Source organism: Eleutherodactylus coqui, chromosome 1, assembly GCF_035609145.1.
Source record: "Eleutherodactylus coqui strain aEleCoq1 chromosome 1, aEleCoq1.hap1, whole genome shotgun sequence".
NCBI classification, from domain to species: Eukaryota; Metazoa; Chordata; class Amphibia; order Anura; family Eleutherodactylidae; genus Eleutherodactylus; species Eleutherodactylus coqui.
The window spans coordinates 438,409,391-438,427,826 of NC_089837.1; the positions used below are offsets into that span (position 1 = coordinate 438,409,391).

General features: G+C 44.7%; 1 protein-coding gene across 1 annotated transcript in view; it reads right to left on the reverse strand.

The window, feature by feature from the left end:
- Positions 1–15,486, reverse strand: part of LHFPL6 (LHFPL tetraspan subfamily member 6) — a 142,965-nt gene extending 127,479 nt beyond the window's left edge. The window contains exons 1-2 of the mRNA XM_066582290.1: positions 15,338–15,486; positions 7,695–8,243 (exon numbers count right to left, since the gene is read on the reverse strand). Coding sequence (XP_066438387.1) covers positions 7,695–8,079 — 385 coding nt within the window. The 5' untranslated portion in view covers positions 8,080–8,243; positions 15,338–15,486. The remainder of the gene's footprint in view (positions 1–7,694; positions 8,244–15,337) is intronic.
- Positions 15,487–18,436: the final 2,950 nt, after the last annotated feature.

Consider the following 18,436-nt stretch of genomic DNA (forward strand, 5'->3'; position numbering starts at 1 on the left):
AAGGTATCTAAAGCTGCGGCAGATGCAACAGCCCACGAGTCATTGTAAGAAATCTGCTGCATTTTAACCCTTTCCAATCCACTGTCTGACGTCTTCTGACATTCTGATTGAAGGCTGTACAGCTCTGATGTCGGAAGACGTCCGGCAGGGTATTCTTACTGTATATTACTGTCTGCTCTGTTGTCAGGGGCCTCTGCAGCATGTCTCATACTGCAGTACTGGCTCTAGCCAGCAGATGGTGCCATTGTATAATGGCAGAAAGAGAAAAACCCCTAGGAAAACCCTAAATCCAAAATTGGATTGCAAAGGGTTAAGACTACGCTTGCATATTAGTACACCTGCCCAAGTGTGTCCTTCTTTACATGTTTTGTGCCATCCCACTGTTACTTTTGCCTGGAAATGCAGGAGTAAGGCCAGATGACTTTTGTTTATGAACAAAGATCCCTTTATGACACTGCGATCTCACACTCACATTGAAGTCAATGGGGTTATGAGTTGCAAGTAGTCATGATCTGGCCCAGAGATTGCAAAAAATCCAAGCTTGTAGAGTGACCCTATCGACCTCAATAAAAGTGCAGGGTCATAGAGCTATACAGTGCTCTTTGGTTAGGCGGCCAAAAGTTGCCATGCAGCGTGAGCCTTAAGGCTAGGGTGCCACGTGTTGCACAAAAGAAATTTAAAAGTTACGCAACTTGCCATTGCATGACTGTTTCAAAGCTACGATCTAGCTGTTAAAAAGCAGCTGAAGGTACCATTGACAAGGTGATTCATTACACAAGTTGTCAATTTATTCCAGGAGGAATATGGGCTAATTCCCATGGATTGATTTCTATCGCATTTAACGCGGCGGAAATTTGCGGCGCTATTCCGCAGCTCTTAGGTTCTTATTAGGTTCTTTATTATTCCGCAGCTTTTAGGTTCTTCATTATTCCGCAGCTATTAGGCATCATGTGCTGCACTGCACATGCACACTGGCTCGCCGGACGGGACTCTCGCGGCGGATTCGGAGAGGTGAGTATTGGAGCTTTGTGGGGCGCCGTATCGGACTCCTCTGCAATATTCCACTGGCACAGTCCGACACTGCCGTGGGCATGGGGCCTTACAGATGAACATCACAAAGAAGATATGAAAAAGATGCTCCGAAATTCTTCTATTCTGGGGAATGCAAGCGGTTGCAGACATGTCAGGACAGATGACGGCCTCTCCAACCAATGAGTATTTTTATTAAGGAAATTGGAGTAAAGAGAGGAAACAGACAAGAGCACCGGGAAAAGATACCGATCATATACATTGTCATGGATGATACAATCGGAGCACCCCGGTGCCGAAATGCAACAGAGCTACCCACTGAACAACCGCAGTACATGTCTGCAGGTGTAGCTCCGCTCAGAGAGGTATATTGATTTCCAAACTGTGAAGTCCCAAAAGAGTGAAATGAAAAGTTCACCTCGGCTGCACCTGTATAAATGAACAGTAAACTGTGCTTCAAAAATATGTCTTTTGAGAACCGTTCTGAATAGCCAAAGGCAAGAAAATAGCTTTGAGGAACAACTTCAATCTATAAACTGCCAAGGTAAATAATCGTATAATAATAGACTATTTCTGTGTAAAACTTCACACGGGCATTGTACTAGGAACATAATAATTATACATTAACATGTATACACACATTATGTACGCAATATATATATATATATATATATATATATATACGCACATTGTATATAATAATAGGGAAAGAGGAAAGGGACTCATTATTTGTAGTGTCAAGAACCTCACAGGGGAACACGGAGGTGTATCTTGCCATTCTAGACAATATTGCGCTGCCGACAATGTGGTAATACTCTGGGAATGGTCAGCCATACTTCCGACAAGACAACGTGCCTTGTAACAAATCCAACGCTGTTTTATGTTGATTTGAGGACACAGATGTCCCACAACAGAACTGGCTGCACAGAGTCCCGACCTGAACCCTACTGAACATCTTTGGGATAAACTGAAACGTTGGGTCAGAAAACATGAACAGTGTCAATTTTTTTTTGAGAAATGTTTGCAGGGTGATTGAAGGGAAATACCAGCTGAAGTGTATCTGACGTTAGTAGAAAGTATACCACGGAGAGTATCTGATGTCATTAGAGCGAAAGTAGCCCCACTAAGTATTACCATATGGAGTTAAATCCTACTTTTGATTCTTGCTCAGGGGTTCAATTACTTTTGGTAAGATCCTGTATATCTATCCATCTGTAGTGTGATGTCACCTGTTGACAGTGAGCACCACCCACTTGACACATTCACAGCATTGGGGGCCAAATCTAAGGAGACAGAAAGACATAATTGGAGTCACTCTAGCCGTGACTGCAGCTGGCCCGCCAACATGAGGACATGAGAGGTCCTCTTTAATGCCCATTACTAAGATCACCTCTAAGATGTTTATTTCCAAGCAGAGCTACACTGTCCATAGATAGTAAGGCATCATTACAATTAATGGTCCTTCCATACACGTGCTTATTCGTAGATCCTGAGTAATGGAATCAGCCATCAACAAATGCTTCCAGGCACATTACCAAGCCCTGCTGCCCTAGGGAATCATCAGAAGATAACTAGCGCTAGACAATTCCTTTAATAAGCCTTACTACAATCCAACACTATTACGGCTGAGAGAAATCGCCTTATATCATCATGACCTCTAAGGAAGTTCTTGGCTTGAGCCGCCTTACTTTTATAAAGTTGAAGAAGTCCGGGGAGGCTTACAATAGCCATATAATGTACAGTAAGGGACACATTACCCCATATATAATCCGACTGAGTTACCTAAAAGTGATACTTAAGGAGGTTGTTCAATCAATGTGGACTACAAATGGCAGAAATAAAGGTTTTACTGTCAGTTGTCTGGCAGGAAGCAGAATTCTTCTATTTGATGTTACTTTCCTGATTTCTTCCATAGCATGATGTGTTGTGCATTAATTGAACCCGAAGTGATTAATAAGGGGAATATAACAACATGTCACAATTGGAGATCTGTCTTTGGATCGCAGCACAAAAGAAAGCATGTTTTCAGACAACACTCATGAATAATTAATGTTTTCGGGCCATTTTTGGTGCATTGGTTATAAACTGCAGCCATTCATCATTGTCTTGTTCCCAGTCTGTAGTGTGGAGCACATATCAAAAACCACTGATCTAAAGATCATCCATTATCTGGGTCTAGCAATTATAAAGTCCGAACCTTCACCGTCGTCCTGCCGGTTTGTTCACATTTCCAGAGCGTAGGCTTGTGGGGATCTGGAATACAAAATCTGTCTGGCTTTGGGGAGAAGTGGAGATCTGTCAGGGCTCACACATCCAATTACTACTACTATGGAGACAATAGGCATTACACCAATGAACAAGTGGCTGGAGGACCTTTCTCATGACCTATGCAACTAGTTGTGCTGTAATTTATGCCCCAGTCATGTGCCGCTGTAGAAATGGAATTCAGGAGTCTGGAAAAGTTGGATAAGAACTGCTGGTGGGAACTGGAATGGCAGTTACATTAGTTGTAAAACTTTCAATGAAGTATGCGTACCGTAACTAAGAAGGAACATAGAAAATACTTTCTTTAGTGGCTGGACCGTAGGTACTCTAGTAGGAGGATGTGCCAACCATGTTGGGTTTTCTCATGCAATAGTGCCAAGTGATTAAGGAAAAACATCTAGCAAAAGGTTATGCTGTGGATGCAAACAACGAAAGGGGTCAGAGGAGGATGTCAAGAATCATCCTGAAGTTGTATTTACATGGGTGAGCATGATACAGCACCATTTCAAAGCATGTCCAATCTGTTTTTTAGATAAAGACACATGATTTGAATCAGATTCTGTGCGTTTTGATTGCGTGTCCTTTTTACAAGTGTGACAAAAACGTATGTGGCTCCAAAAGAAAAATGCCTGAAAAAAAAAATCATCGCACTCGCATGCAAAATTGCCTGGTCAGATGAATCCAGACTTCCTTGCACCATGCAAGAATTTGGCACATGCAGCACGAATCGATGAACCCTTCCTGTCAGCTCCTCAGAACATGTCGCACCGCCATATAATTTGCAGCAACTGCAAGAAGCTTCCTGTCCGCAGGTGCCAACATTCCTAAAAAATTATTTCAACACCTTGTGGAATCTAAGCCAAAAAAGAACTGCTGCGGTTCTGAAGGCCAAAAGATGTTTAACGCACTACTAGATGGGGGTCTCCAATAAAGTGGCCATTCAGAGTATGCTCTTCAAATAAATATATACATTTAGACTTTTGACTCCAGGACCCTTCTTAAAGGGGTTATCTCATCACAAATACATTTCAACAGTCCATGTCATCAGTCACTGATCAGTGGGGATGCAACGCTGTGACCCCTGTAGTCATAGTCACAGTGCTGCTGGTAATGCACTCTTAATGACAGCACTTTGCTCTTTCTGGGCAGTCGTCTGGTTGGCCATTGACTATAATGGTCACCCAAGGGACAAAGTGGCAGAGGCTTTCCCAGTCACAGTGTCATTATAAATTGAACATGTCAGCTGAATAAAGAACAAAGGTTACAGGTTGTTGTAATTATTAATCCTTATGTGTCCCAAGGAATCAGCTGTCAATAATTCAGGTTTCGGTGAAAATCATCTGACTTCTCCATTCCCGATGACAACTCTTATTCTTCACCTTTAACTTGTCAGAACTGTTGGAGGGGGATATTGGTGAGAATCCACTGATGCTATTAAAATGGTTTATTAGACCACTGGTCAGGCTGGAGTTTACAGAAGTAATACATCTTGCAAGAACATGGCTGTATTGTTTAAGGGTACGTTTGCACGTAGCGGAATTGGTGAGGATTTTCCAAAATCTAAGTCCGAATGCACACGGCCGGGTCAGACTCCGACTGTGAAATCTCGCAGCCGAATCAGACCCTGCGCCCTGGCATTGATCCCCGTGTAACTGTCAGGTTGTTTTCTTTCTGCTTTGCGGGTGTGCTGGCTGGCGCGCTGCCGCACATGCACGGTGCAGAAAGTCGTGCCAGTGATGACGCGGACCCGCTGCAACTCACGCGGGACAGACGGCTTCCATTGACTGCAATAGAAGCTGTCCGTGTGAGGCACACACTAGAATAGGACCTGCTGCGATTTTCCCCTGTGAGTGGGAAAAAAAAAAAAAATCACAGTTGATTTCCGCTAGTGGGCATGGAAAAGCGTTTGCCATAGCATGTCCTATGGGCAGTATTTGCTGCGGGATCCGGTGCTGAACTCTTGCTCCGGATCCCGCAGTGCAAATAGATCCGTGGGCATTGGGCCTAAGTCAAATTCTGTGTTATAGACCGCATCAAAATCCCCGTGAACGTACCTCTAGGTGGGTTTATACAGAGGTCTTTGAGCCAAAGCCAAAAGTAGATTCATAAGGAATGGGAAATATAAAGAAAGGACTTCTAGTCTTCCTTCCTTCTGCATCCACTGGCTTTCACTCAAAAAACTGTATCAAAAACGTTGGCTTTTATCCAATAAATCCCTGTATGTAACCTCCCTTACACCGGCATCAGATTCCAAAATCAGCCAAATAAAGTAAATGGATAGAGCTCTCACAGGCAGGACACATTCTTCTTCAGTTACTTCATTTTCCAAACCCACTGCTAAATATTAACAGGAAATAAAACTTGTGGACCCGGTGAAAGTGATCAACTGCTGCTCTGCGTACTCAACAATCCCCATTCCTGCCCGTATTTACAAGCTCCGATACATACTGTTAAATGGATACTTACTAAGAAAGCTACCATTAAAAAGACATGCTTCTGGGCCCCAAAGCCAAAACCCGTAACTGGTCCACCAGCTATCCTGTGCCATTAGTACTACTGATGGCCTTGCATATGTCCGCAAATGTGGCAAATAGGAGGAGTAAATAAATTAATCAATTATTTGCTTCATTTTGTCAGAGGAGGGTGCCAAATGTGTCAAAATCCAGAGGCATCCCCATGGAAAAGTTGATTAGTGAAATCTCAACAGGATGAACACATTTGCTAGTCTATCAATATAACTCGGCATTGGAGGGAATAGGAAGAACAGGCAGGGTGGGTGCACTCATGGGTGCACAGAAATGGCACATGTAAAGACGTATACTGCAATGCACCGGATATTCACAAGTGTGCAGTAAAGTAACCAACAATGAAACACACCATCCGCAACTCTGCAAGTGAATTGGCTGCTTCAGACCAGCTTAGTGGCCCATTCAGGGTTATTACGTGATCATGGGAAAAGCAATAGAGCAGAAAAGCCTTCACACATGGTAATCAGCACACAGTCCCAGACATATAAAACTCCACTGAACAGCAATATGTCCCAGAGCCACTTGTCTTCTCCAGCGGCCGCGGTCACAAATCGGATCTGCTAGTAAAATCAGAGCAAACGCTGTGGAAATTCAACGGGATCCGAACTATTCTTCTTCTCATGAATACAAAGGGCTAATCCGGACAATAACAAAGGTTTGTGCAAACTGATTTTGCATTACTGTATGGACAGTAGAGTCAACTCACCATTCAAGCATCAAAGGGGTTATCCTACAATTAAAGTTATCCCCACAGGATAGGGAATAACTTAATGATCAGTGGGTATATCATTGCTGATCATGAGAGCAGAGGTCCTCTATCCTCCTTACTGAGGGTGTACTGTACCCCAGCAGTGAGGAGGAGATTGAGTAGAGCAGTGGTTGGGCATGCATGGTGCCACTCCATTCACTTTCAATAGGACTGCCAGAGATAGCTTAGTAGAAAGTGCACAGCAATTCCGTCGGCCTCACTGAAATTAATGTAGCAGCAGCCACACATGCATAGCCTATGCTCCATTTATTCTAATGTCACTGTGGGTGGGAGAAGCATCCCCGCAGTGATGAGAAGAGGGGGACATAGATAACTTTAGATTGTAGGATAACCCCGTTAATGTATTGTCTAAGGGGCCATATGGACGGAGGGCACCCAATTGTCCTAGGTTATCCCATGAAAAGTATTTATTTTCTATCCACAACATAAGAGATAAGGATCTGATCAGTAAAGAAGAAAGGGCTACCAAGTTTCCCCAAATGAATGGAGCTGTGATCACACATGGGAACTACCATTTCATTCATTTTAATGCAACTGCCTTAGATACCCAAGTACTTGTACTCTGCTATCTACAGCAGTTTCATTGAAATGAATGGAGTAGTAGTCAGCATGTGACCACTGCTCCATTCATTCGGGGACACTTGGGACCCCCGGTGATCGATGAAGGTCCAACATCTCTATCATCAGGACAGGTCATCAATAGTTAATTGTGAGGGGTCCACTGCTCAAGATCCCTGATGATTAACCGATTAAAGAGGCCTCTTCTCAGGGCTATGACGTCACGTTCATTTGTCACATGGCCTGAGAGCAGCTCAGTCTCATTTAAGTGAATGGGACTGAGCACTAGGCACAGCCGCTATACAATGACAGATATTCCAAATGGATAGGTTATCAATAGTTTATTGCTGGAAAACCCCTTTAAATGCTGAATAAGGACACCATCATATAAGCTGTCGAATAGTAAAAATTAGCAATTTAGCGTTTAACCTCAAACACATAAAAAAAGACAGGGGGGCAACGATGAGTAAAATAGGCCCCATATAATATCCATCAAAGTCATGTGCATTTATGAAGGATAAGTCACAAAAAACCTTTAACCTTACCTCCCAGAAACTGAATCCCACCAGCCACTCTTCCAACAGTCCTGGAGATAAGCTCAGAGACACAGCATCCCATGATAGCGGTCAATGCCACCAGAAGTAGAAGACCACATCCAAGTCCGGTAACCACTGTACAGATTCGCCACTCAGGGCTCGGAATGGCTTGAAAAGAAGCATAGCGACCACATTGCTCCACCATAACTGTGGTCTGCAGGCTCTCATCTCGTACAGGGTAAGAACATCTCCGGAAAGTACCAAATGACACTGGCTTATCCAACTGAGAGCCCAAAAGCCAATAAGGCATGAAAAACCCCACGCAAGACGCTCCAGCACACAGGAAGGACAGCAGTGCCCAGATCACTCCGGTACATGTCAAACTTGATGCCATGATGCCCAGCCAACAAGGTAAACTTCATCAAAGGTTAAACAGAGTTAAAACAAACACAGTTATCCAAGGGAAGATAATTTGTTGAGCAATTCCCAAATAGAACGTAATCCTGCACGATTTAATTTCCAGAAGCCGAAGTCAATACTTTTTCCGCTAAGAGATTCCTGAGGGGGGAGGAAAACAAATATAATTATTGGTAGGGAAGCAAATAAAACCAGACTTTAGTTGATAAGAACGGAAACATTTCTTTTCATGCAGAGTCATGTTCATCTATGATAAGAAAAGAAGTGCATTATGTTAATGGTTGTTCCATGTCATAAAGCACAATCATCAGGTCTAGTTTTCTTAGGATATTGAATTTACCCGTTCTGTAATGAAAAGGGGAAGGACAACTGAAACACTCGGTTCAATCCGTAAATGTAATTTAGTGACTCAAATGAGTAGTCGTCTTGGGATATTCAGCAGGGACACAATGTTCGAGCAAGCATCCCTGAAAGAATGCAGAGACCTTTAAAAGAGTCTTTGTTAGAAAGGGTTCATCCATACGACAAATAAGGGAAAAAGTGGGCAAAAAATAAAAAGGCATCTCTTTCTATGAGCCAAACAGCATGGAAGAGTCATTAGTAATCATTTCGAGAAAGTAAAACATTTTATAGGAATTGGCTGACTTATTAACAAGTCTTTTCAAACTTTCCTATGACCCATACATACATGTAATGACAATTCAATATGATTGATGTTCCCAAGTCAGGTTGAAGTGTATCCGATTCACTGGCTGCAACAAATAAAGGACTTTAAAAGGTTTTTCCAAACTCTTATAAGAATCTTGTAAGTTGCTCCCAATTGTAAAAAATATATTTTAATGTACTTACCCTTTAAAGTAAAATTAAATGTAGCAAATGCACAAAAATCACAGCAATTCTTCCCTTAATCTCTTCCTTCACCTGGATCTTATCTTGTGTCATATTGCAATTAAAACTGAGACTTAGATCAAGTATTCTGTGTGTCTTGGATGCACCTCCCTCCTCCTCCCTCTCACTACCCTGTATCTGGCTGTAGAATAAGAGCCCCTGCACTTCTCTATCTGCATGGGAGACACTAAACCCCTCCCCTTCTCAAAGTCCCACCTTTTAGCCACCCGCTAACTAAAAACTTGTGTCATAAGAGTTAAAGGAGATGTCTCGAGGAAGCAGTTAATTTTTTTTTTTGCCCAGTCCCCCCCATTAAACACACATTACTAAGCCCCCCTGTAAATGACATTTCTAGCTGGTTCGTACTTACCGTTCCAGCGTTTCAGCAAGTTATAAAAGTTTCCTCAAGATGGCCGCCGGCTCTTTCCCCGTCGCTCGCTGCAGCCCGACGTGCGCGCTCCCGAGACGCCGCCAGCTGTGTCTCCATGGCAACCGGACGCATCGCAGCCGCCGACCGGACGCATCGCAGCCGCCGACCAGACGCCCCGCAGCCGCCGACCAGACAGCAGGTAACCGGCGCTAGCCCCCGGCTCCCCAGCGCTAGCTCCCCCGGCGCAGCGACAGCCCCCCCGGCCTAGCGACAGCCCCCCCCCATCGCAGCGACAGCCCCCCCCGGCCTAGCGCTAGCTCCCCCGGCGCAGCGACAGCCCCCCCGGCCTAGCGCTAGCTCCCCCGGCCTAGCGACAGCCCCCCCGGCCTAGCGACAGCCCCCCCGGCCTAGCGCTAGCTCCCCCGGCGCAGCGGCAGCCCCCCCGGCGCAGCGGCAGCCCCCCCCCCCCCCCCCGGCGCAGCCCGGCGCAGCGGCAGCCCCCCCCCGACCCATCACTTACCTGGGAGGCTTCTCGGGGCTGCTGGGCTGGGCTGGGCTGGTCTTCTCCGCTGGGCAGCTCCAGTTTCTGCACCTTCCTCTAACAGAGGATGGTGCAGAATGGCCGCTTCAGCGCGCTCCCGAGCAGTGACAGCTCGTCTGCGCATGCGCAGAAGAGCTGTAGCGGGGAGCACACTGAAGCGGCTCGTGCTGAATGGAGAAGACCGGACTGCGCAAGCGCGTCTAAAAAAGCAAGCTGCCAGCGAATTTAGACGGAACCATGGAGACGAGGACGCTAGCAACGGAGCAGGTAAGTGGAATAACTTCTGTATGGCTCATATTTAATGCACAATGTACATTACAAAGTGCATTAATATGGCCATACGGAAGTGTATAACCCCACTTGGTTTCGCGAGACCACCCCTTTAAATCTACAAAAGAATTCTGCAGACTGACAAACAGTGTAGCCAAGATTATTACCCGTTTACTTGTATCATTTAGTTTTAGGTCCAGTGCTCCATGAGGATGTAGGAAATACAGTGGATGCAAAAGGTCCACACACCCCTGTGAAAATACACCTTTTTGTCATGTTACAAAATCTGACAAAGATGCATCATTTCAGATTTCTTTCCACCTTCAGTGTGACCCGTTATTTGTACAATTCCATTGAAAAACAAACTTGTGGTTGCATAAGTGTGAACACCCTCTTATATTTGGGGTGTGATTGTGTTCAGAATTAGCTAATCACATTTATACTTATGTTAAATAGTAGTCAGCACTCCGCTGCCATTAATTACAGTGATTCTGATTTACCCCATATAAAGTTCAGCTCTTCTAGGAGGATTTTCCTGACAAATTCTTCTTAGTTGCATTTTTTTAGCACAAGCCATGGTCTGTAAAGAGCTTACAGCACATCACAGGGATCTGATTGTTGGAAGGTATCAGTCAGGAGAAGGGGACCAAAACATTTCAAAGGCATTACATATATCATGGAACACAGTGAAGACGGTCAGCAAGAAGTGGATCATATTTGGCACAGCAGTGACATTACCAAGAACTGGAGGTCCCTCAAAACTTAATGAGAAGATCAGAAGAAAATTGGTCTGGGAGACTGCCAAGAGGCCGACAGCAACATTAAAGGAGCTGCAGGAATTTCTGGCAAGTACTGGCTGTGTAGTGCCTGTGACAACCATCTCCTGTATGGTATTAGTGTATCTTGACACCACCAGAAGCTGAGGTTTGACAGGAGGAACGCCCCTCTCACACCCCTAGCTCCCGATATGAGCAAGGAAGGAAGGTCCTTCTACATTCAGGATACATTTCTGGCGGCCGTGGAGGGTTAGCCTGACGGTTATTGTTCTTCTTAGGGTTTACATTATTACCTGTAAATGCTGCCATGTTACCGCGGTAACATGGCAACATTTGTATTTAATAAAGTAAGCCCTAAGGCCTAATTCCCACAGGCAGATTTCCGCCGTGTATCACGCGGCGGAAATCCGCGGCGTTGCCCAGCAGCTATTAGGTTCTATTGAACCTAATATCGCAATGCTCACAGTGCGGAGTTCCAGCGTGGAATTTCGCCCCGTGAAATTACCCGTAATCACCCACAGCATGTTCTATTTGCTGCGGGCGTATGTGCGGACAGCTTCCATTGCAGTCAATAGAAGCCGTCCGTCATGCTATCTTCCGTGGTAGCACAGCGGAAGATAGCGTGAAAAGACATATGACGCAGCCTGCGAGTCATGTGACACTGTGGGCGTGTTATATGACACACCGGCGCGTCACATGACACTGCCGGCGCCTCATGCGCTGTACTGCACATGCGCGCCAGCACGGGATGCAGGACATCGGGCAGCGGATCCAGAGGTGAGTATGGGGTCTTTGGGGGGGGCGCCGTGACGGACTCCGCTGCGGAATTCCGCTTGCGGAGCCCGTCATGGCCATGGGCACTAGGCCTTAGAAGAATAGTAACTGTTAGGCTAACCATCCACGGCCGCCAGAAATGTATCCACACACTGCAGCGTCTCAGCTCTGTGTTGGCTGGCATTTAAATGCCATGCGTGGTACCCGCCGGCCGTTAAGTCACACCTTGGTCCTGCCCGTCGCCTTAGCCCTCCGTCCCGGCCACAGCCTCAGCCCTCCATTCTGCACACCAGCTGTCAGCTCCGTGCCGGCGGCCGCAATTGTGTGCTCTGTCACGCCGCCTCCCCCCCCCCCCCCCCTGACATCTGGCAATCCACCCCCCTGCACTATTTTCAATGAGGAGAGGTGGGACGGGGGCAGAGCTAATTCCCAAAAACGTAGCCCCGCCCCCATCCTGCCTCCTCTCATTGCAAATAGTGCAGAGGGGTGGAGAGGAGGCAGAGAGGGGGCGGGAGCTCAGAGCACTGCTCCCGGACGATATACGGTCGTCTGCACGCACCCTTAGGGCGTGCATATTTATGCAACCACATTATTTTAGCTTGTTTGTTGTTCTCCTCTCTAAAAGATTTCAGCTTGTTTTTCAATGGAATTGTACAAATAATGGGTAATACTTAAAGATAGAAATTAATCTGAAATGATTCATCCTTGTTGGATTTTTTAACATGACAAAAGCATGGTATTTTAACAGGGGTGTTAGAAGTTTTTATATCCACTGTACATCCTTGCAGAGAGGCACTTCAGTAGACAATGATATATGTCCTTACTACAAATGACTATCTCAGGCTACACTGTAGATCAGGGCTTTTTTAAAGCCAAGATTCTTGGCTTTAAGACAAGACTAGGATCACCATTCTAGCCAGAATACAGCCTGAGATATACAAGGTTGAACTATAACAGAAGCCCCTATGTCAGGCTAGATGGTATCTAGGGCTGCAATCTTGGTCCAAGGCTCTTGGCTTTTATCAGGATCAAGATCATTGGTCAAGGTAAGCGCTAGCTAGAGACAGATCAAATTGTGCCCCCCCCCCCCCTTATTAACGCAACTTTTATTTTTATGTCACAATGAAGGAGGAGGCTGTACTGAGACAACTGTAGATTACCCTAGACGAGGGGGTAGCATGGACTTTTATTAATGTTACCACCACTATCACCCTCCCATCAATCAGAGGACATATTCACTCTCTGTCACATGTTTTTTTCCTCTTGAGGCTGGTTTCACATAAAATCCACCAATGTGAGAGCAAGTGAAATCGTTGTAATATCAAGTCCATGTATTTCAATGTCTTCCCTCACATGTGAAAGCATTGCTGACGCTCAAACATATCAAGTACAAAATTTGATATTGCTGTTATTCTCTCGCAGCGATATCGCAATCGCCCGTGTGAAGCTAGCCTTAGAGATCAGCACTTTCCCATCTAATCACCTCTCCTCACTCAATATTATTGACTCCACGATCCAGAAGCTTAGCAGCATCGGAATCACAGCACCAAATGAGTCACACAAATATTTGCACCACATGCACAAATCTCAATTATATGTATACACGCATCAATCCTGTCTGTGCCGATGTTTGCATAACATATGCTGACAGCTTCTCCAGCGATACCTCTTACTATCAAGCTACAGTAGCAGTCCAGGGGAATACTGTGAGATGCATGAAACGAAGTGCCCCCTGTGAACCGCAGCTGTCACTTAATAGTTAAAATTGGTCACACTGTAAAGAAAACTCTCCAGCTTTAGGTTATATTCACACAGGTGAGTGCAATGTATTTCAGTGAAAAACTGACTATTTTACACGTGATTTGACTGCAATTTTCAAGCGTTTCTAATACATTTTTACGCAAGACAAAAAAATGAACATGGGTTCCCAATATTACAATGCTTTAGAATAGATCATGCATGGCATGTAGAGATGAGCACCGCTTTTTTCGAGTAACTGACTACTCGGGAGAAAAGATTCGGGGGGCGCCGGGGGGCAGGGGGCGGAATGGTGGAGCGAGGGGTAGCAGTGGGGAACAGGGGGGAGCTCTCTCTCCCCCCCCCCCCCCCACTCCCCTCTGCAACCCCTCGCTCACCCCCGGCGTCCCCCGAATCTTTTCGACCGAGTAGTCAGTTACTCGAAAAAAGCGCTGCTCGATTGCGAAATCGCCCTAAACGAGTACGTTCGCTCATCTCTAATGGCATGCAATTGTGTTCCGATCCGATTTTTTAACACTCCCATAGAAAATAATGGGCAATTCTTGAACTTGAATCATGCAAAAATAGGAACTTGGACCATCAGTGGAAAAAATAAGTTAAAAATAAATCACTTATGTGAATGAACGCAATCACATGAATGGGTTGTTTACCTGTGTGAGTTCTGCCCATCTCAGAATAGGACAGAACTTGCACAGGACCACTGTCCATGTGAATACAGCCTTAGAAGGGCTCAAAGCTCTCCACTTAGAAACTGCATCATATATCTTAATGGAGAAAGTGGGAGTCAGAGCTGCATTTTTCTTATACCTCGAAGTCAGTCTTAAAGACCCATGCCTCTTTTTGCCCGTGAGCCCAGAAATAGGGCACTCAGGTTTGACATTATGGAAAACTTGTATGCTTCCAGGGTTGAGCCCTTGCTTGAAGTCCTTTACATATAATCTGTAGTCTTGCAAAGTTCCTCCTGTTCATTCCCAACCCTGAAAATTCCAAAATGACAAGTAATTGCCGACTAAAACCAAGTTCTGGGCTATTTTATTTTCCTACTGTATCAGGACAGGAGTTAGAAGAGAATGTAAAATCCATGATTCTGTTAAAGGACACCTCCGACCACAGTCATTCGGTTGTGCCTTCCATGTGTCACTACTGTATAGTAGAAGAATATGGGGAAATGTCCCCACCTGGAGGAGCAGCGCTAGTCAAGAAGTTAGCATTGGATGTAAGAACTGATGAGCTCATTACTATCAGGGGTTAAAAAAAGGAAACGCTGAGTGTTCCAGCAAATAGATACATAACAATAAAAAATAGTAAACATGTAACAAATACTACAGAATGTGGGAACACTGATCCCTTGGAAATCCTGCTCCCTGGGCTGACCCTTCCTAAGACATCCCTGTACTTACTGCTGGATCCCTTCTTCCCACACTTGCCCCCCTGCCAGCTCCTTCCTCCCGTTATCCTGGTCCGCTCCTTGTGTTTATGTGCAGGATCAGTCACTTGGGATACAAGCTCAGCATCACTAAGAAATCCCAGGACCCGGCTGACACCGCCAGTAACCCCATCCATGCTGGAGGGCTTGGGGAATGTGTCTAGGAGCATTGTATGAAGATGCTGAGTGCTGTGGATCCAGGATTACTGCAGGGTCTGGGGGCATCACTGGACGACCCCCGTGTATATTAGTGGTGGGCTCACTGGCTGGAGACCAGAACTACAGGACCCAGTAAAGTACAGAGGAAAGTTCGTGCGCTGCATGCAGTGCCCCCAGTACCCCATCAGTGCAGCCCCGGCGCCGGGGAGATCACTGACAAGTGCGCCCAGGAAAGTTTAGCTGCACGGAGAACTTCTCTGGGGTGACACTTACCCCACTGATGCCGCATGTCGCCGCCTCCTCCAGGGGGCAGCACCGGAGATCTACAGCCCCACAGCCCGACCTTCTCGGAGCTCCCCGGCGGTGATGAGAGACCAGAGCCCGCTGATGGCAGAGCGATCCGCCGACACAGGAAGCCTCACTACTACATTCCAGGAGGGGGGCGGAGCTGGGGCTGTCAGTCATCGGGAGGCCCGCCCACCAGAGCGCAGGAGGGGGCGCTGATCACAGCCAAGGTGCTACACATATACTATACTATATACTGTGTATGTACAGAAATACTAAGCTATATACTGTGTGTATGTGCAGAAATACTAAGCTATATTCTATGTGTATGTGCAGATAAAGTATATTATATACTGTGTGTATGTACAGATACTACACTATATATATATATATTGTGTGCATGTATAGATATATCATATATACTGTGTGCATGTACAGATACTATACTATATACTGTGTGTATCTACAGCTGCAGATGTACAGATACTACACTATACTATATATATTGTGTGCATGTATAGATATACCATATATACTGTGTGCATGTACAGATACTATACTATATACTGTGTGTATCTACAGCTGCAGATGTACAGATACTACACTATACTATATATATTGTGTGCATGTATAGATATACCATATATACTGTGTGCATGTACAGATACTATACTATACTATATACTGTGTGTATCTACAGCTGCAGATGTACAGATACTATACATACTATGTGCATGTACAGATACTATACTATATAGTGTGTGTATGTACTACAACATATATATTATACTGTATATACTGTGTGTATGTACAGAAATATCATATATAATGTGTGTATGTACAGATATACTTTAATGTGTTTATGTACAGAAATACTATATCTACTGTGTGCATGTACAGATACTATACTAATATCTACTGTACGTATTACAGGAGAGGAGGCCGAGCAGAGGCTATCAGTCATCAGGAGACCCACCCACCAGATTTCCAAAAGGGGTGCTGATCACATCAAGGGTGCTACATATATACTATACATACATACTGGGTGTATGCACTTATACTATATATACTATATGTATGTGTACATAGACTACAATATATTATATACTGTATATATATATATATATATATATATATATATCGTGGCAACCTGGTGGTTACACGCTTACTGGGATCGCCGTCTTCTCAATTCAAGAGGGTTGGCACCACACGCATTAAGGCTCAGGATCACCGAATTACTCCAGATTCTGGCTTCCATCAGTCTTATTTCACACACAGCAAACATTTACTGGAACATAAAAAATTTCAAGGTTTGCAAACCGCAGGGTTTCCGTCACTATCCCCAACCCGGGGTGTCTAGAGGGCGTCCTCCTCTGTCAGACACATGACGGGCCCCAGTCTGATCCTCAGTCTTCCTATATATATAGTATGTACATAACCTGTAATATGTTATATACTATGTGTACAGATACAGCTATGCTATATAGTATATATATAATATATACTGTATGTATGTACATAGACACTTCTACATACACACATACAAGTACATATATTACAATAAATATTGTGTTATATACTGTTTCCATGTGTACATATAATATCATATATACTATTCATGTTTGTATATACCATCATTTATCCTGTATTAGGGCTCCTGCACACTGGCGAGAGAGCGATATTGGGATGTGATTGACCCCTCGATATTGCCTTCACAATTCTTCTTGAAGCCCTGGATGCGAGCCTCCCATCCTGCAGGGCTGAAGGAATCAGGATGGTGATCTTCTCCCATTCATTTCAATGGGGCCGTCGGCAGCAGCGCCAGCCCCATTGAAATCAATGGTACATGATCGTGATCCTCTGCCACTGCTGCAATCAGAGGCAGCGCTTCAGGAGGCTGGCATTTTCAATTCCCAGCCAGAAGAGCAGCAAAAGAAAAGTGGTGGGACCTGCAGGAAGATGCGCAAGAGATGACAGCCCTTGCCAGGTGATGCATTCTTTTTTTTATTTTTTCTACAGAAATTGATTATTTTCGAGGGGTGCTTATATTTCAAACACCCCCTGAAAATCCTCATCACGGTCCCCTCCTACTGCTGTCACACATAGCAGTGGCAGAGGATCGTGATCCTCACCCATTGCTTTCAATAGGGTCGGCGCTGCTGCCACCGGCCCCCTTGGAAACAATGGGTGAGATCGCAAAAATAATGGACATTCCACGTTTTCATTTTAACGCTGCATCGGAAGCGTTAAAACATCGCAAATGTGCATGGAGCCATAGGAAGCCACCCTCGCAAGTGTGAAGCCACCTTTATACATTGTTTCTGCATGTACAAATACTATTATTTGTTGTAATATACTATATGTACATGTACTATATTATATACTATGCAGTATTTGTATATGCTGCCATATATACTGTATTATATACTATTCATACTAATATTATATAGTGACAGTTACTCTATCTGTTTGTAGGGAGATAGCTTCCATCTTGAGGAAGGACATAGGCTACGTTTTATCCCCAAAATTTCTCTAGAGTTCTCTAGGGAGCGCGATAAGACAGATTTATTAGGTGATGCGCAGATGCACCTCTGCTCAGCCGCCATGCCGTGCGGAGAGGAAGGAGGTGCACATCATTAGCTAGGCCTCCCCAAACGGGCAGACATGTGAGGTCAGATGTTGTTGCCACATGTGTGTGATTATTAAGCTAGCGAGATACCCAGCGTTGCCCAGGAATAAATCTTGAACGAAAGACACATTAACATGGATTGAGATTTTAAAGAAAATCTGTGTTGCCCATAGCAACCAATCACAGCGCAGCTTTCATTTTACCTCAGCAGTATAAGAAATGGTTTCACTTGTGCTAATCGTATTTACTATCCATTTTTTTGGTCTTCTTTTAATATGCGACGCAAGTCAGATCTAATGCAACCTTTTACGTTTCAATATACAGCAAAATACAGATTAGATTTAAAAAAATACAATTTCCACACGGCCGAAGTCACGGGTAACAAGCTAGTATATATATATATTTATGAACAATGATATTTACTGCATTAGGGCGCCTCCAGATGACCGTATATTGGC